The sequence below is a fragment of the Narcine bancroftii genome, chromosome 9 (genome assembly GCF_036971445.1).
Source record: "Narcine bancroftii isolate sNarBan1 chromosome 9, sNarBan1.hap1, whole genome shotgun sequence".
NCBI classification, from domain to species: Eukaryota; Metazoa; Chordata; class Chondrichthyes; order Torpediniformes; family Narcinidae; genus Narcine; species Narcine bancroftii.
Window position 1 is genome coordinate 44,773,486 of NC_091477.1, and position 27,300 is coordinate 44,800,785.

The 27,300-nt window shown below is 37.8% G+C and overlaps 1 protein-coding gene across 2 annotated transcripts in view; it reads left to right on the forward strand.

The window, feature by feature from the left end:
• The window catches only part of LOC138743479 (ran-binding protein 17-like), a 726,783-nt gene that overhangs the window by 189,647 nt on the left and 509,836 nt on the right, over window positions 1-27,300 (forward strand). For both annotated transcript variants that reach the window (XM_069898924.1, XM_069898925.1), the window contains one exon: window positions 16,210-16,345. In XM_069898924.1, coding sequence (XP_069755025.1) covers window positions 16,210-16,345 — 136 coding nt within the window. The remainder of the gene's footprint in view (window positions 1-16,209; window positions 16,346-27,300) is intronic.

Below are 27,300 nucleotides of genomic sequence, written 5' to 3' on the forward strand. Positions count from 1 at the left end.
CAACAATGAGCTCACTATCATCACGATCAATTGTTGAGGTTTAGAGGGAATTTGAGGTGCATGCTGATAGTTCCTGAAAATAGTTCCACATTTGGAGAAGATGGTAAAGAAGCCATTTAGCTTGCTTACCTTCAAAGGTGAGGTATTGAGTGTACTGTACGTTGGGTCATGGTCCAGCTGTTGGTTGGGCTATACTTGGAATATTGTGGGCAATTCTGGTCACCAGAAAGAATGCAGAGGAGATGGCCAGGAATGGAGGGCTTTAGATTTGCTGGGATTGCTTGAGTGCAAAAACGTTGGGGTGATATTACAGAGGTTTATAAAATTATGAGGGGCATCGATGGGACAGATGGTCAGTCTTTTTTTCAAAGGTTGAGGAAGCTAAAACTAGAGGATTACTTAAGGTGAGTAGAAATATTTAAAGGGGACACTTTTTTTAATGCAGAGAGTGGTGGATTTATGGAATAAGTTGCCTGGGATGGTAGTAGAGTCAGATGAAATCAGTGTTTAAAAAGCATTTGGATAAGGAAAGGAACAGAGAGATATAGACCGAATGCAGGGAAATGATATTAGTGTTTATTGGTGTCTCATTCAGCATGGATGAATTGGCAAAAAGGCCTGCTCCTGTGCTGTCTGACACCATGTCCTTATAACCTCGGCCTCGGTTAGTGAAGGTAGGTTCATGTGTGCTATCTTCACTGTCCTATCTGTGCTGCCACCTTTGGAGACATTTGGACTTGCATACCAAAGGCCATATTTTCTTCAGTACTCTCATGAGTCCCACCAGTCATAGAACGTGTCCTATCCTTATTAAGCCCTCTCAAATGCATCACCTCACATTTATCAAGATTACGTTTCAACTGCCATTGCTCTACCAACTTACCAGTTGATCAATGCAATCCTGTAACCTCAGACTGCCCTCTTCACTACCAACAACACCATCAATTTTTGTAGCTTCTGTAAACTTATTAATAATGTAGTTAATATATAAAAGGCGAGGGACCCAGCCCCTTGTGGTGCAGGTCACAGGCTTCCAATCACAAATGTTTCTACTTTAGCTATCTGCTGTGGTTAAAGGATTTATTTGAGAGGTTTAAAACCATTTATTGAGAAGAACATATCTTCAAAGTTGAGAGATGATCCAAAAGCTTGCATTGATCTTGTCAAAAATTTAAATTTAGGAAAATCTTGGATACATCATTTTAAAAATGGACTTGCCACATGGTGGCACCAAACTTCACTTTGTCTTTTGCTGAGTGTCACTGCAATTATTGCTATTATTTGTCTTGCTGAACACTTTATTTTTGTGGCTTTAACAATTCAGCAGCTATTAATGTATGGAAACAGACCAGAGGCTGAGTTGATGACAGGAAGTAAATTAAACAAAGTGCTTCACTCTTCTAAGAACTTGCAGAGAGCCTGGCCAGAACTTTTCCTTGTGCTTCTTCTGCAGACAGAGGCAATTTCTATAACTCTCTACACTAACCATTGCTGTGGCAAATAGGGAGCAATTAGTTGCACAGTGCAGCTCCATCATGGCACACAGCCAAAATTACTAATTTTACATGTTGGCCAGAGCCTGAGCAAGGTTGTGGCTGATTTGATTGACATCTTTGTCAAACGATGTGGAATGAAAGCAACAATTTGTTCTCTCTTGATCATTATTTAGTGCCCACCATCAGAGAGCATTTGTGTGGATGTCAGCTAAGCTTGTCATTGAATAACTTCATAATTGGACAACATTCACCACTTTATGGACTCAATGGGTTGAAATTGGTCTTCACAGTTGGGACCTGACAATGAATCAAGCAGGGTTTTATCTCCATTCAAGATAGGGGATAGCACTTTAACATTTAGGGCAATACATTCTGTCAGCTAGAGGACAGGTTCTGCAGATGGCAAGTTTGATAGGTTGTAATGCCTATAGGCAGCAGGTCTAAAAGTTGTATGTTGTCAGAATCCTTTTTAGTATTAAATGAATTTTTTTTAAACTGCAAATGCTGAAAATCTGAAATATAAATAAAAAATCATGAGTTTCCAAACCAGGTTTTAATGCAACCACTCAGTATATGTTCCACAGTGCACCTGTGGAAGTTTGATTGAGTGTTCGATGTGATACCAAATTTCCTGAGATGACTTAGAAAGTAGAGGTATTGGTGTACCTTCCCCAGTTGCCTCTGTGCTGGTTCCAGAGACAGTCCCCAGTATATGCACTCTCAGAAACTTTATAACGTTCTCCACCACTGTCCCCTCAATAAAGAGAGATGCATTGTTCTTTGGCCTCCACTTCCTAAAGTGCACAATAAGCTCCTTGGTCTTGCTGACATTGAGAGCAAGATTGTTGTCCTGCTGAACATTCTGAGCATTTTCTGTTTTTATTTAAGTTTTTGTCAGGTTATTTTTTTCAGGTGCAATTAAATTTATTTCACCATGTGTCATATGAATATTTCAACTGAATCATCGCTGATTTGCTGGTCCAATATCACAACCATGAAAACACTGGTGGTTGCATACAATTGCACTACATATCCAGGGGATGGCTCTGCACCAGTGTGTGAGAGAGAGCGCTTCCAGAACATGTGCACGTTTTTTAGGTCAAGCAATTATTTGTTATTAATTCAGTTACTTAAATATTCTTGTGTGTCCATGAGTAGAAGTGACCTAATGTGATAGCTGTTAATTTCCTTACTGAATTTTACATTAAGATCTCCTTCCCTTTATTATTTCCAAGTTATAAAAATGTGACCCCACTGTACGAAGGAATTTTTTTTGCTCCATTCCTCAGAGAGTGTGAGAATCGAGCTGCACACATGGTCATGAAGATGTCTGTGGCAGATAAATTGGTCCAAATTCAAGAATTATGGACAGAGTTCAATGAGCATTCCTGACAGAGTCCTTAATGCTTCGGCTTGTGAGGTGATTCATAGCTCTGTGGGCCTTCTCTTTCAGCCTGATGAAACATTTCCACTCTCCCCCCCCTCCCCCCACCATCCACGAGAGTTTACTTTACGTTGTTTTGGTCAAAGTGGGTAGTAGAAGGATATTGAATGTTTTTTTCTTTGTCATTGTGTCGTGCAACGTGGAAACAAACCCTTCAGCTCAACCACCCACATTCATCCAACCTGCCTGCATTTGGCCAATACCCCTTTAAATCCATCCTTTCCTGTTAAATCTCTTCACCATCCCCCCCATCTTAAGTCTATGTGGACCGGTTACCAGTTGCCCTACTCTGATCAAAATCTGCGTTCACCTGATCTATCTTACAGTAGATAAAAGTTTCATGTATGTTACATTCCAAATGTAGTATTAAGTGACAATATGGAACCTTTACCTTTTTTATTCCTCTCATGATTTTGAACACCTCCATGAGATCACCCCTCATCTTGCTTTGCTCCAAGGAATAAAGCCTGCTTAACCCCTTCCTATAGCTCAGGCCGCAGAGTCTTGGCAACATTCTCATAAATGTTCTCTCAACCCACTATGCATTGTTTTGACATCATATTTCCTATAGCGCAGTGACTAAAATTGAACACAATATTGTACAACTTCGATTATCCGAAATGGTTGGGACCAAGCCCATTTCGGATAAACATCTTTTTCAGAGAACCGGTCATTTTTTAAAAACAGCCCAGCAGCAACAGCAAATCACTTGTAACATTGTTTAAACAACAACAAACAACAAGAAAAGGCTTTTTAAGCATTAAAATAATGTGTAATTCTCACCCAAAAAAATGCTGGCCTCTGCTGATCATCGACATTTCCCAAGAGTCCTGCTCCTGCCTGAAAATTTGAGATCCCTGCTGCCACCGGGAGCCCGAGGTCCACTGCTGCTTCCAGCGCTGGGAGCCCAAGATCCCTGGTCAGTTTGGCTCTGAAAAAAATTTGGATAAATGAGGATTACTGTACTTGAAATTGGGCTTCACCATGGATATGTTGGAATGTGCGCATTGAGATACTGATGGGGTGATACTGGAGGGGTGAGAAGTTAATGTTGGGGTGAATTGAGCTACAGTTTGAGCGATTTGTTAGTACATGTGCCTGGATGGGTGAGTCTGCTTGAGAGAGTGTTATTTTTAGGGCTGTTCACATTGTGAGATCATGAGTTTAACTGTGACATTGCTCCAAAGTGCATAGCTTCCCAGTTCTATAGGAGATCTAAACAAGAGGATGACTTGAGAGAGTGTAGGATCACTTAAGACAAAAGAAGGAATTTGTATATCAAGTTAGAGGAAGTGTGTGATGTACTAATTGAATACTTTGCATTGATATTTACCAGGCAGAAAGATATGGACATGATACAGAGCATAATTTTGGGAATGCTCATGTTTTAAGGAATATCAAGGAATATTTAAGGAACATCAAGAAAGAGGTGGTTTTGGGTCTTTTGAGTATTAAGGTGGACATTGTCTGGTTTGATGTGATGTATCTTTGGTTATTGAAGGAGTCAAGTGAAGCAATTGCTGGGGCCTTGGCATAGAACTTTGCATCATCAACACTGTCAGGTGAGGTCCCAGAGGACTGAGGATTGGGGAGCAGCTAAATTGTATCTTTATTTCAACAGAGAAAAAAGGATATTCCAGCATATTGTCTGCCAGGAAGCCTCATGTCAATGGTTAGGGAATTATTGGTAAGGACACTGAGGATTTATGCATATTTGGAAAGTCATGGTCAGATTAAGGATAGTCAACATGGTTTTGTGAGGGACAGTGTTTTAGAGAAGGTGACAAAGGTAATTGATGAGGGAAGAGCACTAGAATTTAAAAAAAATTATAAAGTCACAATAATTCAAAACTATATGCTTGACATACATAAATTTATATATATATATATATATATATATATATGTCTCTTCATCTTTCCTCCCTCTCCTCCCCCAAAAATTAAACCCCAAAAAGAAAAAAGGGAGCCACATGGTTATTATCCAATTTTTATTGACTTGATGAATATTATATATTATATTTGGTAACATACATTATATTATCCTTTTAAGAGTGGGAGGTTTGATCTAGCGATCATCAATGAACTTTATATATGGTTCCCAGATTTTTTAAATTGTCCAAAGTAATCTCTTGAATTATAGATATTTTTTTCTAATGGAATATAGCTATATATTTCTATATACCAGCACTGTATTTTCAAAGATGTTTCCATTTTTCAAGTTGTCACTATGCATTTTTTTCTGCTGTTGAAGCAATCATAATAAATTGTTTTTGAGATCTATCCATTTTAATTGTATCATTTATATTACTTAATAGAATTTTTTTTTGATCTTTAGGTTTTTTTGTTATTTGATTTAATATTTGATTCAATTCATCCCAGAAAAATCTTACTTTCTTACACGTCCAAGTTGAATGTACTATTGTACCAATTTCTTGTTTACCACGGAAACATTTATCTGATAATGTAGGACTCTATTCTTTTAATTTTTGAGGTATAGTATATAATCTATGAAACAAATTATATTGTATCATATGATACTGAGTATTTAATGTATTTATCATAACACCATTACATAATTCAGACCAAATTTCATTTTTATCTGTATATTTAAATCCTCTTCCCAACATTGTTTTGATTTGTACATTTCTTTTATCATTTTTATTATTTTGTAATAAATTTTTTAGCTATTGATGTGTCTGTAATTATATATTCAAAACAACTTGACTCAGGTAGCATTAAACTTGTTCCTATCTTCTTTAAATGTTTTTAATTGATAATAAGAAAATATTGTCCTTCGATATTTCATCTTTATTTTTCAGTTGATCAAATGTCATTAAAATATTACCCAAAAAACAATCTTTTATTCTTTTAATTATTTTTCTTGTCTATTCGTTAAAAAAATGTATTGATCATTGTAAAAGGAATCAATTGATTTTGCTTCAACAATATATTTGGTAGTTCATAGTTACCATCCCTCTTTCTAAATGTATATTACTCCATATTTTTAATATATGATGTAATATTGGTTTATTTTTATTTCTTAATAATTTCTTGTTTGTTATGGGCCAAGAGGACACCAAAATCCAGCAGTAACAGAAATTCACCAAGACAAATGGTTACTTTAAACAAAAGTAGTTTTTAATTTTCTTTACACATAAAAACAGGATCCAGCTTCAACTTATTACTATTAACTTAACCTCCTTCTAATTCTAAGCGCACGTGTATGTAACGTGTATAAGTTCAGAAAAGTTTTTTGATTCACAGTCCAATCTCACTTCTCACTGCTCCAAGTTCACTGGTATCAGGCAATCCTTATACTGTGTACAGATTTTAACATTTATTCATTTTCACCAAGCTCTCATGTGTAAAAGTAATTGGTTACTCTCTTAATTGGTTTCAGAGACCGATTCATTGCTCATTGGACTCGCACATACTGATTCCCTCTGATCAGTCACTTCAGTGTCTTGCAGAAGAAACTTACCTCATTAGGGTTTGACAAATGGTAACCACAGAGTTCCTTTATGTTTCTCTTATTTCAGGTGAAACACTCTAGCCAGCCATCTCCTCTTGGGTTTTGAATAGGCTGAACTCCAAACTCACAACCCATCTTCAAAATGGGGGGTTTTAAACAAGCTACCAGGCTGCCATGCTGCAGAAACCAGTTCTCTCTCTCTCTCTCTCTCTCTCTCTCTCTCTCTCTCTCTCTCTCTCTCTCTCTCTCTCTCTCTCTCTCTCTCTACTTGCAAAACCACATTACCTTCTCAGAACAGCAAATTCCATTCACACAGATTGCAGCACCGGACCCAATCTTCTGAGTCAGTTCATCATTACTTTCAAAACAATAATCCATCACTCCAGAAGATGGCCAATTAACACCTACTTGTGAAGTCTCTATAGGCATTCTTCAAAGTTTTTTCAAAGGAACTTGGAGCCTGGAGTGTCTTGCTTGAGCAGAGCTCTGACATTTTAAATGAGATCTGTTTTGTGAAGTGTTTGTGTTTGTTGTAACCTACACTACTCCCACTATCTATCGCCTTCAAAAACATATCTATATACAATATAAAATATGATATAATCTGTCACGCATTTCATTTATAAATTAAAGTTAAGAAACATTCTCTTCTAATTTATATAACTCTATCTTGAGCCCTATTGATAGGTTTGAAATTTTTTTTTAAATTGAGCTGCCTGTTTTTAAAATTTTATAGCTGCAAACCCCCTTGTTTATATGACCATGTTAACTTCTCCAAAGCCACTCTTGATTTCTTACCCTTACAGTGAAATTTTCTTATTAATTTATTCATCTTTTGGAAAGATTTTCCTGATAAGGGAACAGGTAACGATTGAAAAATACTGAAATCTCGGAAATATGTTCACCTTTATATAGTTTACCCTCCCAATCAGTGTTATAGGTAAGTCTTTCCATTTTTCTAGATCGTCTTGAATCTTTTTTAATAGTGGTTGATAGTTTAATTTAAACAGATGATTTAAATTATTGTCTATTCTAATACCTAGATAACATCTGCGTCTGCCATTTAAAAGGAGATACCTGTTTTCAATGTATATAATGCTTCACTTTTATCAGTGTTAACTTTATATCCTGATATTGCACTATATTCTTTCAATTTAGTATGTAACATCTTTATTGACTTTTTGGGTTGTGTTAGGTATACAATGATATCATCAGGAAATAGGCTAATTTTAAATTTTTCATCATTTATTTTTATTCCCTTTATTGTTTTATCTGATCTTTTCTGGTCCTTTAAATTTCTGTAATACCTTAAACAAGACCCTCCATTCAAGCCTATCAAAGGCCTTTTCAGCATCTAATGCTATGGCAACTGTTTGTTCAATCCTTGTTTGTGCCATATGGATCAAGTTAATAAATTTACACACATTGTCAACTGATTTTCTATTTTTAACAAATCCGTTCTGGTATAATTTTGCTAATTTTGGTAAATAATTTGTTAGTCTATTTGCTAATAATTTCGCAATGAGTTTGTAATCTGTATTTATCAAAGATATTGGTTTATATGAGGATGGTACTAAAGGATCTTTTCCTTTTTTTGGTATTACTGAAATTATAGCCATTTTACAAGATTCAGGAAGGTCTTGAGTTTCTTCTACTTATTTTAATACTTCTAAAAAAGGTGGAATTAATAATTCTTTAAAGGTTTTATAGAACTCCATGGGAAATCTGTCTTCACTGGTGATTTATTATTTGGTAAATACATTAGTGTATCATAAACCTCTGTAATGGTCAATGGCTTTTATAGTTTGCATTGTTCCTCCAAATCTAATTGAAGTAGGTTAATGTGGGAGAGAAAATTCTTTATTTCAGAAGTTTCTCTGAAAAATTCAGATTGATATAGTTGTTTATAAAATGTTTTAAAATTATCATTAATTTCTTGTGGTTTGTTGCTACAGTAGATCTTATTCCTTGTTCTGTTTTTAACTGCCAAGCCAGAATTTTATGTCTTTTCTCTCCTAACTCGTAATATCTTTGTTTAGCGCTCATAATATTTTTTTCTACTGCATATGCTTGTAATGTTTTACATTTCAATTTTTTCTGACAATTTTCTTGTTTATGTCATGTTGTTTTATGAAATATTTCTTTAAAATTAATATATCTTTTTCTAATTGTTCTATTTCTTGACAGTATTCTTCTTAAATTTTGGTTGTATAATTAATTATTTGACCTCGAATGAAAGCTTTAATTGAGCCCACAATATAAATGTATTTGTTACAGAAATAGAGTTAATTTCAAAAGATGTTTTAATTTCATATTCTATAAAATCTCAAAAATCTTTTTTTAACAGCATAGTTAAATCTCTATCTATATCTTTTACATTGAATATCTTCTAGAGCAATTGTTAGTAATAGGGGTGAATAATAATCTTGCTTTATATTCATTATCCAGAACTCTTCCTTGCATTTGAGCAGAGTAAAAACATATCTATTCCTGGAGCAGGTTTTATGTCTATTGGAATGTCTATTTGTTTTATGTCTATTTGGGTGTTTCTTTCTCCATATGTCTATTAATTTTATATATTGCATTAAACGATGTAAGTTTAGCTTCTCTTTTTTTTGTGATACTTCTTCCAGTTTTATCTAATAAAGGATCAAAACTAAAATTAAAATCTCCACCTAACAAAATATGTCCTTAAGTGTTCAATAGACATAAAAAATTTGCATACATTTCTTATCATCCTCATTAAATGCATGGATATAAAGTAGTATCCAAGATTCCAAATAGATTTGACAATTTATCATGATATATCTATGCTGAATCTGTAGTTACCTTTTCTAAAGATAGCAACTCCTTTAGCTTTTGAATTATATAACTTACCCAATTTCTTTTCATTTATGATGTTCTGCCTCTGTTAAGTTTGTTTCTTGTATAAATGCTACATCTATTTTTTTCTTTTTTTAATTAGTGTCTATTTTTTTCTTCTTGATCTGATTCTGTATTCCATTAATATTAATAGTTATAAATTTCAATGTATTCATTTTATTAATCTCAATTTCTTTATCTATCACCATTTCAAATCCTCTAACTCTTTTCCTCTAAAAATACCTGTTTAATGTTTATAATTTTTGTCTATACCTGATGACACAAATAGCATAAAAATAATAAAATTTTAAGAATTTTAGAAAAAAAAAGAAAAAAAATTCCCCAATTGAGTTGTCTTTACTGTTACAAACCCAGAGGATCCCAAAACACAGCAGTAAATATTCATCAAGACAAATGATTACTTAAACAAAAGTTGCTTTTAATTATCTTAAACATGAAAACAAGATCAAACTTTATCATCACTATTAATTTACCTAACTTAGCCCCTTCTAATTTTAAGCACATGTGTATGTAATGTATGTGTGTAAATTTAGAAAAGTTCTTTGATTCACAGTCCAATCTCACTTCTCATTGCTTCAAGTTCACTGCTTGCAGGCAATTTTTATACTGTGCACAGAATTTAACATTTATAAAGTTCATCGGGCTTTGGTGCTTGAAAGGTAAATGGTTACTGCTCAGGAAGGTTCTTATTGGTTTTCAGAGAGAGATTTGTTGCTCGTTGCACACAAACTGATTCCTTTTAATCAGCCACATCAGGGTTTTGCAGATGATAACCTCTTTCTTTCAGGTCACCACAGAGGTCCTTGTGTTTCTCTTATTTCAAGTGAAACATTAGGCAGCCAGTCGTCTCCTCTTGCATGAACCACAAGGGCTTTGACCAGGCTGAACCAAGCACTCACACCCCATCTTCCAAATGGGGTTTTTCCACAAGCTTTGTAGCTTGTCCTGTTCCAGTGCCAGCTGCTGCTTCTGCTGATTGTAGCACTGCAGAACTGATCTCTATCTCTCTCTCTATCTCTCTCTCTCTCTCTCTCTCTCTCTCTCTCTCTCTCTCTCTCTCTCTCTCTCTCTCACAGAGAAAAAGCTGTTCAACTCTCTGCTTGCAAAAACCACATGATCCTCTTAGAACAGCAAGCTCCACTCCTGGACAGCCTGGAGCTCCGAACTACTTCTCCGATTTCTTTCATCTGTTGTTTTTCAAAACATCAATCCATTAGTGAAGTATCTTGGGCACTCCCCAAAGTTTATGCAAAGGCCCCCAGGAGCTGCAGGCCCTGTCTGGCTTGAGCAGAGCTCCAGTACTTTAAATGAAATCTGTTTTGAACTGTTTGTATGTGACCTACACTATACATCCTTCCCCAATTTATCTCCCCAAAACATATCTATATACAATACAAACACATTACTAACTTGTAAGACAATCACAACTCCCTTAACATCTTGGGTTGCGGTATAAACCACAATTGTCACTTGATCTTGCAGCATACTCTCTTCCTTCCCCAGGCATCCCTCTCCAGAATATTTATAAACATATTTTCCAAAAAAATTAAAACCTTAATACAATCAAATTCTTAATGTCTATAATAATATGTACAGTCTAAGTTTTCTTTGAATCAAAATAGATTTATGCATATTAACTTCAGATATCCTTTTGTGGTGTTAATTCAACTTTTTCTGGTTGATTTTCTGGCAACTGTTCAGCAAACTGTTTAACTTTTTCTGGTTCAATAAAAAATCTTTTTTTTTCTGCCTGAAAATAATACTTTCAAAGTGGCTGGATAATGTAAAATAAAGTTGTAGCCCTTCTTCCATAGTATACTTTTTGTTGAATTAAATTCTTTGTTTTTTTAATAGTTCAAAACTTATGTATTCCAGTGGTCCTTTTCTTTCCCTGGCTTGTCTAGCAGTCAGTTCTAATATTTTTTCTCTTACTGGATAGCATAGCAATTTTACCAAAATAGATTGTGGTTTTTGATTTATTTGAGGTTTTGGTGTCAAAGTCCTGTGAGCTCTTTCAATTTCAATACTGTCTTAAAATTCCTCAGCTCCAAAGAATTGTGGGATCCATTGTTTTAACAATTCTTTGATGTCTGTACCCTCATCACCCTCATTCAAACCTACTATTTTTGTATTGAAGCTCTCCCTGCTCCTACTATCAAACATCACGTGGCTGTTTACCTGAATATCCATCATTGACCTGGCAAGCTGATGTGGGCTGTCCTGGTTGAGTGTGATGGAGGCCAGTGTCGGAGCATTGCTTGTTGCTGCAGTGGAGAGATCATGAGCTGATGTGGAAGATGGTGGTCTCCAAGATGGCGGGCTGCACGTGATGTTGCTGGGTCCTGAAGATGGCGGCCCCCACATGGCCCTGCTGGGAAGGGGTTTGGAGTGTCGAATTTTGGGTCCCTGGAGGGTACAGGAAAAGAAAGCAAGAGGTCCGCCCACCTGGTTAAGGGTAGCAGCCAGAAAAAAGTCTGATGCATCGCTTTCCACCTGGAATGTGGTGCATTCATCTGCAGTGTGTATTATGGCTTTGGCAATATCTGCCTTGATATGGCTGAAGGCTGCACGGGCTTCTGGTGTCAGAGATGGATTTGATGTGGGGCAGGCCTTTTCTGCATAATTAGGTACTCACTGGGCATAGTAAGAGGAAAAAGCCCAGGCATCTTTTCAGGACCTTCAAGAATGGGCGCATGAAGTCAGGGTTTGGACCAATAATTGCGTTCTCAATGACACAGCCAAGGATGGCAAGGCGGGTTGTGTGAAATACACACTTGGTCTTATTGTACATGAGATTGAGGAACTTGGCAGTTTGGAGGAATTTTTGAAGGTTGTTGTCATGGCCATGCAGGTTGTGGCCACAGATGGTGACATTGTTGAAATACGGCAATGTGGCCTGCAGCTCATACTGCTCTACCGTGCAGCCCATCTCCCGCTGGAAGACCGAGACTCCATTGGTGACGCTGAAGGGGACCCATAGGAAATGGTAGAGGCAGCCACCTGCCTCAAACCCTGGGCCTTAATGACTGTGACAGCTGCCACAGTCATTAAGGCCCTGCACAGTCTATTCACTCTATTCAGCTTCCCCAGCTATATTCAGGGGTCCTCTTTTATGAGCAACAAGCTGCATCAGTACCTGCTGGCCAGAGTCATTGTCATGAACAGAACCACCACCTACAACCCCAGGGAGAATGCCAGGTCTGGAAGGCTGCCCTCCTAGCCCTGCGGTCTAGGGGCCTTCCAGTCTTCCACTGGCAAGTGGTCCTCCCAGAGGTGTTCCACTCCATCAAGTCCCTCCTATGTACTGCCATGAATGCCACACTGCATGAACATATGTTTTCCTTTCCAAGAAAATCTGCAATGGATCACTCTGCCAGCGCGGCTGACGTCCCCAGGGCCAGTGAGGCACCATAAGTCTGATCCTCTGGTTGAAAGGGTCCACCTCCTTCATGCCAACCCCCAATATGACTTTGTGGCATACCCTGATGGGCATGAGGACACCATCTCTTTTAGGGATCTGGTGCCCTCAGGGGCTCTGGAGACCTCTACTGATCACTCCACACTCCCCTCATTGCTAGACACCCACGATGCAGCAGTGCCATGGCACATACCTCACCCCCAACAGAGGACATGCCAGATTCGTCACCGCATACCCACCAACCCAACACCGACGATTGCATACAGGTGACCCAGACTGCCCAGGACCCCCACGTCTGTGCCACATTCACAACTGGTATTATGACGGTCACAGCAAAAAATCAGGCCTACTGAAAAAATTAATTTGTAACTATTATTACCACTTCACCCTGCTGGACTCTTTAAAAAAAAAAGGGGTGAATGTGGTAAACCACTGGACATATATATTTATCTGTTTGGCCACATCCATTGGCCGACTATACCTGTGGCCCCTCCCAAGGGCTCCTGAATAAAGGTGACTGTTCCGCAGCCCCCTCCCCAGTGCAGGACAGTCAGACAGCATGGTCGTGCCTTTGTTCTATAGCAAATAAAAGCATATTAGTTCGTTCAACTTCAGTCTTTTGGAGTCATTGATGGTGCATCAGCAATACAGAGAGAATAAAAGAAAATCAATAAAGTACACAAGTAAGAGTCCTTAAATGAGTCTCTGATTGAATTTGATGTTGAGGAGTCTGATGGTGGAGGGGTAACAGCTGTTCCTGAACCTGGCGGTGTGAGTCTTGTGGCACTTATACCTCTTTCCTGATTTCAGCAGACAGAATAGAGTGGGTGGTGAGGGTCTTTAATGATTGCTGCAGCCCTCCAATGGCAGCATTCCCTAACTATGTGCTCAATAGAGTGGAGGGTTTTGCATATGATGCCCTGGCTGTGTCCACTGTCTTTTGGAGGGTTTTATGCTCAGGGGTATTGATATTCCCATACCAGATCATGATGCAGCAGTCAGCACACTTTCCACCACGCCTCTGTAGAAATTTGTCAGGGTTTCTGGTGTCATACTAAACCTCCATAAACTCCTGAGGAAGTAGAGATACTGATTTGTTTTCTTCACAATGCCATTGGTGTGTTGGGTCCAGGAAAGATCCTCTGTGATAGTGACTCCCAAGAACCTAAATTTGTTCACCTTCTCCACCTCTGATCTCACAATGATCACTGGATTGTACATCTCTGGCTTTCCTTTCCTGAAGTCAACAATCAGCTCGTCAGTTTTATGAACATTGAGTGTAACATTGTTACGGGTGCATTATTTAGCCAAGTTTTCAATCTCCATCCTGTGTGCTGACTCATCCCCTTCCTTCACTACCATGGTGTCGTCGGCAAATTTGTAGATGATGTTATTGTCATTCTGAGCTACACAGTCGTAGGTGTAAAGTGAGGCAGTTGCAGGAGGGGGGGGGGGGGGTAAGACATGGCCCAGTGGTGCTCTGGTACTGATGGAAATTGTGGAGAAGTTCTTATCAATCTTCACTGATTGTGGGTCTGGAGGTGAAGAAATCCATGATCCAATTACACAATGGGGTATTAACTCTCAGGTCTCGCTGTCCGGTTTGCTGTCTTTTCATTGCCATCTTTGAGGGATCACCTTGCTTCACTCCAAGCTGAGAACCCTGGAATTGAGAACCCATTATAAATTCTGGTTGCCTCATTACAAGAAGGTAGTGGAGGCTTTGAAAAAGATACAGAAGAAGGCAGCATAGTTAGCATAGCGGTTAGCACAATGATATTACAGTGCCTGTGATTGGGACCAGGGTTTGAATCCTGTGCTGTCTGTAAGGAGTTTGTAGGTTCTCCCTCTGTCTGCGTCGGTTTTCCCCAGGGGCTCTGGTTTCCTCCCACCCTTCAAAACGTACCAGAGGTGTATGTCATTTGGATGTAATTGGATGGCATGGGCTCGTGGGCTGAAAATGTCAGTTACTGTGCTGTATGTCAAAATGTAATTTTAAAAAACTAATTTAAAAAAAGGTTTATCAGGATGTTGCCTGGATTAATAAGGCATGAGTTATGGGGAGAGATTGAACAAACTTGAATTGTTTTCTCTGCAGCGTTGGAGACTGAGGGGAGACCTGAGTGTTGCAAAAGACAATCTCCTCCAGAAGCTTGTTCCATACACCACCACCCTTCCTTCAGGTTTCTGTTAAATCTTTCCCACCTCATCTGAAACTTATGTCCCCTGCTCTGGGCAAAATACTCTATGCTTTCACCCAATTTATTCTCTCACGATTTTGTACATCTCTATGAGATCACCCTCATTCTTCTGTGCTCCAAGGAATAAAACAATATGCAAAAGTGCTAGAGAAATTCAGCAAGTCACTCAGCATTCATAAGAAGTAAAAGGCAATCAATGTTTTGAGCCTGAGTCCCTTGTCAGGAATGAGGAAAAACTGTTCTCAATTGACCCAACTTCTCCGATTAAAAACGTCATTGCCCATTCCCTTCATAGTTAAACACTTCTACACACCCTCTATCTCAGAGGAGAGTCAGTGAGAAAGTCTCTGGTCTTCTAATAGAGCTGGACAAACTTTTACTCTTCTGAGTAAATTCATCAGATTAAACTCCCACCCAATAGACTTGATCTTATGTTGAGTACTGCACAAAAGTGCCAGACTGGATTTTCTCCTCTATCTCAGAGACTTTAACCCAAAATATTTATACACATTAAGCACACCGCTTTTACTGCGTCAGTGACCTGGGTTTGAATTTGCTGCTGTTCGTCAGGAGTTTTTATGTTCTCCCCAGAGGCCTGCATGCGTTTTCTCTGGGTGCTCCGGTTTCCTATCACCCTCTAAAATGAACAGGGTTGGTAAGTTAATTGGATGTAATTGGGCAGCATGAGTTTCATGGACCAAATTTATGGGCTGTATGGTTAAAATAAAAATAAATTCAGATCCATAACAAGTGTACAATGGGGACAAACACAAAATGACAAATGTTGGAATCTGAAGCTAGACTCATTCTGCTGGAAGAGCTCATCATTTCCCCTTCCTCTTTGGCTCTACCCCCTCCAACCCCATCTCAGCTCCTTCCTTTCCCTTTAACCCCAACCTCTTCATTTCCATTTGGTCTCTCATTATCCTACCATTCTTACCTTCTCTACTTAACATATTACAGCACTGGCAGCCTTTGGCTCTCATCACCCATCCCAGCATGTGTCACTCATCTTCCTCCTCCTGACCTGGTTTTTCTTGCCTCTTTCTCAGCCTCTGTTTCACCTATGCCTGGTTCATCAATCTGATATGATCCCACCATGTCCTCTTCAAAGTGGTTCTCTACTACATTTAACCAGGTTCAATAAAGGGTTTTGCCTCAAGATGTCGACCATACTTTTTTCTCCCTCGGTTGCTGCTTGACACATCTGAGTTCCTCCAGTAGATTGTGTTTAGAAGTATACTACTATAGCTGATTAATTGATATTACCATTTTAATGTATTTCTTTTTCATAGTGTTTTTCAGCTGGTGAATCTGGTAGACTCCAGGCTACCTCAATCAGGAAATGAAAAGATCGAGCTTGCCATGCTTAGTTTCTTTGACCAGTTTCGAAAAACTTACATCGGTGATCAGCTTCACAGATCCTCAAAGGTAGGCCATTGATCTCTGTTACATTGGGAATATTTCACTGATAGTGGAGAATATGAAGTACTCTGTAAGAAATTCCTTCTTCCTGACAACTCACAGATGATGCTGCTGTGTGCTAATTGATGCAGCTATATGTTGCATCCCTCCAACTTAGATCTGGACATTGGAATAGAGTGTAAGGCAGGAAGGAATAGCAAGGAGCATTTTTTTCTCTCTCTCCATTCTAAATATTTTAATCATGGTACATCTTTTCTACATTAAAAATGCAGTTTATCGTCATCCTACTTTGAGGCATAGATACCACTCTACAGAGTGATGAAGATGTGTCACTTTAGACAGTATTACAAACTACATTGCACTAAACTCAATACTCATGGCATATTCTATGCTTTCATTCCTCGTATCATCTTGCATAGGACCATATTACACTGAGTAAGGTGATTCCATCTAGACTGAGGAGAATAAATTTGGATATCTGATAGTTAGTCTTGAATGTAGTATTCCAAATATTGTGTTTTTTGAAAGAAATTAAGTGTTGCCTGGCTAATCTTCCATATTTCCTTATGGAAGGAGACCACTCCATGGCATAGCAGAGCAATCCCACTCCCCCACTATTTTTTCCTGCACTCTATTTTTCTTCACATTCCAATAAGTTCTTTCATGCATTGACACATTGGCCAATTAAAACTCCAGCCTATGTGTTGTTTGCTTATTGGAGAAAACTGCCCTAGAGTCAAAAAGGAATATCATCAATGTGCACTTTAACCATCTGAGTTCTGGTGTTGGAATTTACTATGATGATGGAAAACAGTGCCACAGGAGAAGTGACCGTGATGCTTCTTGTTATGTTATATTCGCAATGTCCAGTTCAAGGGCTCCTTTACTCATTGGAGAACACATCAAAGTAAAACATAAAGCCAATGACACCAGGCTATCGTCACTGATTCTTTTTGCCATATAAAGTACATGGAAACTGATAATGATTAAGCACAAAGTCTAACCTGTGATACATTTATGGAGAAATTACTAACTTTATTTGCTTTGAAATATTTTACAAGTTTCAGTAAAAACTATAAAAGCACATTAGCAATTGTGTAATCCTTCTACTCTCTTGAAGATACAAAAAATTCTTTGGCTTTTGGTACTAGGCATATTCTGTGAGAACTAATCACGGTAATGAAAGTCGGCTGTTGAGATCAGTGCCACGTAATCATTTAGTTTTACCATAACTCTGCAGTGGCCAATGGGTTGGAAGTTGGAGAAGGAAGTTATTTCACTGAAGATTTAATATGCTGATGACCGAAAAGGCACTTTAAGTTAATTAGAAAAAAGAAGCAAAGGCACAAATAACAAATATGCTCTGACTTCCCATGATTAGTTTTTATGGTATCTATTGAAGGAAATTTTTCATTATTTTAAATGGAAAGAAAAATCAAAATGATGGAGAAACAGCAAGGAATTTGGACTGATTTGATTGACCTTTTGAGGAGCAAGCACAGCATGGTGGACCAAATAACTGTCTCCTGCACTGATTATATTTTGGTAGCAATTAGCAATGTCTAGCATAGCAAAACTCTCTGCAAAGGCACCAAATAAATGTTATTCCTCTCTTTTTGCCTTCATTGCAAAACATGGCTGTGCATAAATCTTGTTCAATTACAGTACTTGGTAGAACAATTCTGAACTATAGTTTTCTGGGGTAGTTTAAATCTCAATTTCTTGTGAACAAGGAAAACGTTGCTTTTTGCCTCAGTAATTGTCTCGCATTCAGGATACGAGATAAAAGAGAGAGGTTGTTATGTAAAACCTAGTAGGTTCTGTTTGTTGAATTTATTCATGAAAGGAAAATATTTAATGATGATTCAAATTGGTTCATTCCTGATCTCCAATACTGTCTATGTGGAGTTAGCCTATTATCGCTGGGACCATCTGAATTTCCTCCAGATGGTCTTTTTAATTGGTCATCGTGTCAAGGCATGATAGAATTGAGAGAAAAAAAAAGTGTGCTGGTATACATAATGAGGAATGGGTTTGCCGGATAATACTTTTCAGCAAAAAATGTTATTAGGATATGCTGTGGGTAAATTTTTGAGTCGAAAGAGAGTATTTTAACTTTGTCAATGATAAATGTATATCAGTGGGAGGTAATCAAAACTGAGGTAATTGTTCTTTCATTCCAAAATGATTTCTTCCAAACTCAAGGATGTGAGGTCAAATTAAACGCAGGATTGCCATAATCTAAAGGTTCCAAAATCACTGGTCTTTAGAAAAGTGAAATAGAGAATTGAAGATAAGAAACTCCTGGTTGCTTTATTTAAAAATGCAACAGCAGTTTAGAACTGTGTTGATGCAAGTCCAAAGTGACTTTTATTTGCATATGTTTTAGGAAGGACAAACTGACATTTGATTCTCACCTTTTCAGTCCTTTTCAGGATACTATTAAGGTTTTGATGTGTTATATGATGGGGATTCCCACCTAAAAACTATGCAAGCAAAAATTATTTAATGATCAAGTAATCAATTTCAGCAATTTTGAGTGAGGGATACATATTGACAAGATCCCAGGTGGTAGGTTAGTTCCTTCAACATTGGATCCGAGGTGAGCAGGCTATTTGAATACAAAAATGGCTTGGTCATGGGAGGCAGAAGAAAATGGTGTCTGAATTTAATCCAGACAAGTCCAAGGATATGCATTTTGGGAAGTCAATTAGAGTAGAGCATAAACTCAAAAATGGCTGGGCACCACTATTCCCTCTAAGCTGAGTTCATGGGCTTACGCACACATTTTGCAAACAGCACACAAAGGAAATTTGTATGCGCACAAAATTAATGTTGCAATAAATTATTATACTTGGTTCAAAGTATCTAATAAAATCTAAATTAAATACATTACGTCGTAGAATGCAATCATTCTTGTTTTATATTAAAAGATGCCAATACAGTTTTATTAGCCATGAAAGATAGGCCGTGCCAAAATTAGCTTGAAATAGTTTCAAGTTTACATTTGCACAAGCATTCAGTGCACACATACTTTTGTCACAGGAAAAAATTTGCACAACATAAGATTTTTGCACACACTGACAACTAAAAATTAGATGGGACATTGCCAGGCACAAGTCCATATTTTCCTGAAAGAGGCAACACGAGTAGATAGTGGTGAAGAGGGTATATAGTATGTTTTTCTTCATTGTTCAGTTGGGAAATAATGGTGCTACCTTCTAAAAACAGGAAACACCATGCTTGGAGTATCATGGCAGTTCTGGTTACCAGCAACAATGGAGAGATTGCAGAGGAGATTTGCTGGGATGCTTTGGCTGGATTGGAGGACATTTATTTTGGGGAGAGGTTGTATATACTGGGTTTGTTTTCCCTGGAGTGAGAAGGCTGAGGGGAAACCTAAAAAAATACAAGATTCACATGGATGTATTTTGGTGATGCGGGCTTGCGGGCCAGAAAGTTAAATCAAATCAAATGAAATTAACATCAGAGGCAAAGATAGGGTAGCTGGATATTTTTTTCCTAATGTGATAATATTAAAAACAATGATAACCAGAACAGTCTACTTGCTGCAGAGGGTGATGGCCACAAGTGGTTCCTACACTCTGAAATGGTGATCATTCATCTCCTCCCTGGCTGTATCTTTGGCAAAACCACCTCATTATTTGCCCTTGATCTGGTCAGTAAGCAGTTGCATCCACAGAGGTTGCCGTCAGAGACCTGGATTATTCCTTGATTTCCCACATTTTGAAGGGGAAGCATTTGACAACCTGAACTCGCATCTTGTTTGTACTAACCACTGAAAATATAACTAAATGTAAGCCTTAGCTGCTGTAGTCCTGCACCCTCTGCTCACTGAAGCCTCTTGAGCCATTACCTCAATGCCCCATTCATACACTGGCCTCTCCACTTACCTTACCTTCTTAATATTGGCAGCTGTTAATTATATATTAGCTAAAGAAGGAAACTTGCCTTTTATTACCTGTTTTTACCTGACCCTCATTTCTGCCTTTTGCCAAAGCCTCTTGAGCCAAGTCCCTGCACTTAGCTCAATCACAGTACTTGCCCTTTATCACTGTCACTCCCAAAATGGCTATGCGGCTATATTTTATTTTATTGGCTGATGTGCCTCAAAGAACTAATGAAAAGTAGGGTGCCCCAACCCATCAGCTCTAGCCACTCTGCAGTTCTTAAATGGGTTCCTACTGAAGAGGAAGAGTATTCTCTGATATATTGGTAACTAGAAATGAATGGTCAGGATGAGAAGAATGAAGGGAGAGGTTAGGTTTTTATGCAGAGTTGATTGGACATGAAATGCTTCATCAAAAATTATGATGAGAATATTAGAGAAGTACAGTTTAGACTGTCCATACACCAAATTCAGTTTGTGAAGGCCACCTTGTCAGTAGCCAGGAAGTGTATAGCAGTTACATGGAAGTCTGACTCCCAGCTAAATATCACATGATGAAATACAGTTTTGCATTCCCCTGGTGCATAGGTATAATTTACACCACCTCCCCCTCACCCCCACCCCACCCCCACTCCACGAGTAAGAGAAAAGAAACAATCCGTCCCAGCTGGTAAATGGCTAAGAGGATGAATTGTGGGATGTGGCACAGATGACCTTTTTTTTTTAACCCTCCACTCATTTTTAGTTTAACATTCGGGGTTCTCTAGCCTTGAGGGAGATTATTGATTTCATTGGTATTTATGTGGTTTTTGTATTCTTAGATTTTTGTATTTGTATAATTTAAGGGATGGGGAAGGGTAAGGAATGGGGGAGGGGAGAGCAATGAATTCTGTAAATCATATTTGTGGAAAAAGAATGTAATGCATTGTTTGTTGAATTTATGAGTCTTTGAAAATCAAAAATAATATATTCAAAAAAATATGATGAGGTGTAGACAGAGTGGATACGAGTAGGTGTCTTCCATAGGTTAGGGGAGATAAGTATGAGAGGTCATAGTCTTAAGCTGAGAGGGGAAAGGTTTAGGGGGAACATTAGGGGAAAGTTCTTCACTCAGAGAATGGTGGGAGTGTGAAATAAGCTGCCATCTGATTTGGTGAATGCAGTCTTGATCTTAAATTTTTTAAATAAATTGGATAGATACATAGATGGGAGAGGTCTGGAGGGTTATGGAAGGGGAGAAGGGTCAATGGGACTAGCGGAATAATGGATGGCATGACTAGAAGGGCCAAATGGCCTGTTTTCTGTGCTGTACCATTCTATGGTTCTAGGATTGAAATGGAACTTTTAAAGGGAATATGATAAATATTTAGAGATAAATTGAATAGTATGCAGATAGGATAAGAGATGCTTTCTTTTGTAAAGTTAAATCTGAGCATGACCTTTTTCAGAACATATGTAATGTACTGAGGGACATTGTTGTAACTTGTTTCAATGACCAGAATAGTTCACTTATTTTCAACTTCTGGCTGGAAGTTAGTTTGTGGTGTTGCTGAACCAACAGGATCATTCTCATCAAATGGAACAAGAACAGTGATTCATTCTTAGGATGTGAGCCTCTGATTGCTGTGTATGAGTGATGTGTCAGGTTCCAACCAGCTGCAGTGCCTCCAACTGTTTATTAGTCCACCAGCATATATACAGTGACCTTCACAATATTTGGGACAAAGACACCTTTTTCCTTTATATGCCCCTGTGCTCCACAGTTTTAAATTTGTAATCAAACAATTCACATGTAATTTAAGTGCTCATTCCAGATTTTATTTAAGATTATTTGTATGTATTTTGGTTTGACCATGTATAAATTATAACACTTTCTTTTAATACATAGGCCCCTCATAACAGGGTACCATAATATTTGGGATATTTGGCTTCACATATATGATTACTCAAGTGTGTTTAATTGCTTCATTAATGCAGGTATAAGAGAGCTCGGCTTGATTCTAAACGTTTGATCACCTTTGAAGTCTGTAATTATTATTTTTCTACACGAGGATCAGAGTTGTGCTAATGAAAGTCAAAGAACCAATATGAGCCTGAAAAGCAGGAAAAAAACAGAAAGAGACATCACACAAACCTTAGGATTATCAAAATCAACTGTTTGGAATATAACTAAGAAGAAAGAGTGTACTGCTGAGTTCAATAATCAAAAGGGTCTGATAGGCCAAGGAAGACCTCTATTGCTGATAATACAAGAATTCTCATCATTCTGAAGAAAAATCATCCACTACTTCAAAAGCATACAATTTTTCATAAAATTTTTGAAACACATAATTAATTTCCTGATGTTTATATGTAATCATTGATTCATGTCAAATAGCATTTATTGTTCTGGAAGCTTGTTCTGTTTTTAACTGCCAAGCTAATACTTTATGACTCTTTCCCTTAATTCATAGTACCTTTATCTAGTTCTCTGTAGTAACTTCTCAAATTTATGTTTGTAACAAATTATAACGTAACTTCATATTGGTTAAAGGTATTTTTTAAATTTCTGTTGAGTTTTGCTGTAAATCCTTTTTTAAAATCTCTATCTCCTCCAATTTACTTTCATCAGCTACGTTTTAATTTTAGCAGTAAAACTAATAATTTGTCCCCTCAATATGCTTTTAAAGCATCCCATAAAACAAATTTAACTGAATCCATATTTATTTTAAAAAAAGCTGTATTTGATCTCTTATAAAATTACAAAATTCAACAACAAAGAATTAAATCTCCATCGATATATCTTGTCAATTCTCTCTGAACCAGTGCATGTTATTAATAACAAAGAATGATCAGTCAAAATCCTACTCTTATATTCAGCCTTCAATACCTGGCCTTATAATTGTGCTGATACCAAAAATAAATCTATTCCAGAATAAGAATCATGTCAAAATGAATAAAATTAAAAATCTTTCTCTTTAGGATTTAACCTTCTCCATATATCTACTAAATTCATATCTTTCATTAACATCATCATTTGTTTAGCCATTCTAGTCCTAACTACTGTTTTTGGAGATTTATCTAATGGTGGACCCAAACAACAATCAAAATTGCCTCCTATCATAATTTTTTTCAAATGCTTGATTTAAATTAAGAAAAGAATCCAACATACATTTTTCATTATCTATATTAGGAGCTTAAACATTCATTAAAGTCCAAGACTTAGAAAAAAAATTGACAATTAACTATCAAAAGTCTACCAACTGACTCAATAACTGATTCCAATTTAAAAGATAACTTTTTGTTTATCAAAATAGCTACTCCTCTTGCTTTCGAATTAAAGATGCTGTAACTTGTCCAACCCCATCTCTTTTCAATTTCTGATGTTCCTTCTCAGTCAATGTGTCTCTTGCAAAAAAGCAACATCAACCTTCAATTTTTTAATATATGCCAATACTCTTTTTCTCTTAATCGGATTATTAAGCCCGTTTTCATTAAAAATAATAAAATTTAAATTAGTCATCATTACAATTCACTTCAAAAACCACCTTACCATACATGATGAAACTCTTCCCCATGGCAATCACACAAAAAATACTAAATGATCTCCTCAAAATAAAATGAAAAGAAAGAAACCCCATATATTAAAAAAAAACCAAAATAATACTGTACTACAGTATTATCCCCCTCAATTATACGGGAGTGACCAATGCAACAAAGTGGCCAATGACTTAGGAAGGATCAGTAGCTAAACCACCTCCCCTGAACAGAACAAAAAAAATATATTATTCATCAAATCATTTCAGGTATGATATGCTTCCTCCAGATCTCTATTAACTTGACCATCGTCGATGTCAATTATCAATCAACTGCTGAGATTCCTTCTTCGCCATCCATTCTTCCCCTTCTGAACTGGAACAGACTGTTGGAAAAAACTTTCTTGACTTTTCATCTGTTTATTATCCAGTAGAAAATTAGCACATGTGAGGGTTTCAGCATCGTCACTAAAAAACTGAGATTGAAAGTCTCCATAAAAAAACTTTAAGTACAGCAGGATAGCGAAAAGAAAATTTGTATCCTTTCTTCCACAAAACAGCTTTAGCAGAATTAAATTCTTTACAACGTTTCATAACAGCTTGACTCAAATCAGCAAACAAAAACTATTATTCTTAACCAGGAAGGGACTTAATTACTTATCTCATTTTGAACTGCAACTCTTAAGATCAATTCTCTATCTTGATAGCGTAAACATCTCATCAGGATGGAATGGGGAGCTTGACCTGGAAGGGGCTTCCTTCTTATCACTCTGTGAACTCTATCCAATTCCAAACTATTTGGAAAATATTCTTACCCCAAAACTTCAGGGATCCACTTCTGAAAAAATTGAACTGGATCCAGACCTTCAAAATCTTCTGGAAGTCTAACAATTTTAACATTATTACTTCGACTTTGATTCTCCAACGCATCCATTTTCTTTGATAAATAATTTCTCTGAATTTCTCAACCAGTGAATGAATCCTCCAACTGACCCATCTTTTCTTTACATTGTTCCACATCATCCTTACTCTCATGAAAATCCTCTTCAATCTTCTTAAATTTATCTTGCAACTTGTCCACCATTTTCACACACTTTTCCACATCCAACTTAATAAATGTTATTTCCCCCTTCATATCAGCAAGTTATTCTTTTATAGATGAAAAGCCTTGACCCATCAGAATTGCCAAATTTTCTATCTGTTTAGATGTAACAACTTGTGATGGTGGATCTGAATAATGAGGGTGAAATTTAAACTTTGTTAAAACCTGTTTAGATATGGGCCTACCCTTGTATATAACAGTCTCTTCCTCCTCCATAACTGGGTAAATTCTTCTTCTTCCAGTCCCCCTCCAATGTCCCCTTCTTCCTCCTCTGTTGATGCTGAAGGCATCGGATCCCCCCAGCATCGCTGGGCCGAGAGAGTCAGGTACCCCTGCAGCCTGGGCTGCACTTGATATAACATGCAAGTGTGAATTTTTGCACATGCGCGGTTGCTCCTCATGGTCCAGAGGAGGACATTGTCAGGTACCGGCACCATCTTCCACAACACTGCATGAAGTTAGCATCAGAGTCGAATGGATTTTACCCAGGGACTGCCGTTGCGGTCTTGGGTGAGGAGGAATCAACTCCAGAGGCTCCACTTCAAAGGTAGGCCTAGGTTTTTCTGTACTTGATAGCCGTTTAGATGTTGTTTTTTTAACTGCTTGTACTTTTGTTTTCCTCATAATTGCTTTCAGAATATATCAGCAATATACTCGATATTTTCTGAAAACATTTAAAAACTTTAAAATCGGGTTTTTAATAGTTCTGCCGGGGGAGGTATTTCTCCACGTCTTCTCCCTACACCATCACGCCACGCCTCTTACCATTACACCCTTTATTCTTAATGACATTCCAAACAATTGATTTTGGTAATCCTAAGGTTTGGGCGATGTCTCTTGCTGTTTTATTCTTATTTTTCAGCCTCATAATGCCTTATTTGACTTTCATTGGCACAACTCTCTTCCTCATATTGAAAAATGGTAACTACTGGCTCTAAAAGTGATCAAAAGCCTCAATACAAGCCTATCTCTCTTATGCCTGCACCAATGAAGCAATTAAACATACCTGAGTACTCACAAACACCTGTGAAGCCAAATGTTCCAAACATTATGCCCTAAAATGAGGGGACTATGTTTAAAAAGTGCTGTAATTTCTACATGGTAAAACCAAAATGTATACAAATAACATCGAATAAAATATGGACTGTGCACTTTAATTACATGTGAATTGTTTGATTACAAATTTAAAACTGTGATGCACAGGGTCAAATAAAAGAAATGTGTGTCTTTGTCTAAAACATTATTCATTAAATCCAGTTGATTGAGTTTCAGGGAATTCATGTAGTTGTGAAACAGCAGAAGACAAGTACAGAAGACAATAATGAAAAGAGGGTAAGTAACTTCAAGTTTCTGGCATTTGTACATCATAGGACCTCCCCTGGTGATGACGAATAAGCACACCAATGCCTGTGCTTTCTAAGGACTTTGTGGAGCTTCAGTATGTGGGCAAATACTCCATCGAATGTTTACATGTGTACAATGGAAAGTAGTTTCATTATGGCCTCGTTTGGAAATTTGAATATCCAGGAACACAGAAGGTTCCTGAAAATAGCAGATGTAGCATGGTCCATCATGGCCTCTGACCTCTCAACCATTAAGAATATCTACCGTACATTAGGCACTGTCACAAGAAGGCAGCCTACATCATAAAACAAAAATCACCATGGCCATGCTCTTTTCTCTCTGCACCCTTCAGGTAGAAGGTACATAAACCTGAACTCTGGCACTTCTTTCCCTCCCTGCAGTGCCCTCATCATAACACTTCTTCAAGACCACTAAAGATCTGTTTGCAGGACTCTCTCGCCATTTTTGCACTGATCAACTGTGAATATTTATTTGTTGTTTTATTTTTATTCTTCATTTTACATTATTTTATTTCTCTTATGTGTTGTCTGATTTATGCATCAGGGAAACTGCACCAAATAGGACTTTAATTACATCTATATCTTTGGCTTGGCTTCGCGGACGAAGATTTATGGAGGGGGTAAAAAGTCCACGTCAGCTGCAGGCTCGTTTGTGGCTGACCAGTCCGATGCGGGACAGGCAGACACGATTGCAGCGGTTGCAAGGGAAAATTGGTTGGTTGGGGTTGGGTGTTGGGTTTTTCCTCCTTTGCCTTTTGTCAGTGAGGTGGGCTCTGCGGTCTTCTTCAAAGGAGGCTGCTGCCCGCCAAACTGTGAGGCGCCAAGATGCACGGTTTGAGGCGTTATCAGCCCACTGGCGGTGGTCAATGTGGCAGGCACCAAGAGATTTCTTTAGGCAGTCCTTGTACCTTTTCTTTGGTGCACCTCTGTCACGGTGGCCAGTGGAGAGCTCGCCATATAATACGATCTTGGGAAGGCGATGGTCCTCCATTCTGGAGACGTGACCCATCCAGCGCAGCTGGATCTTCAGCAGCGTGGACTCGATGCTGTCGACCTCTGCCATCTCGAGT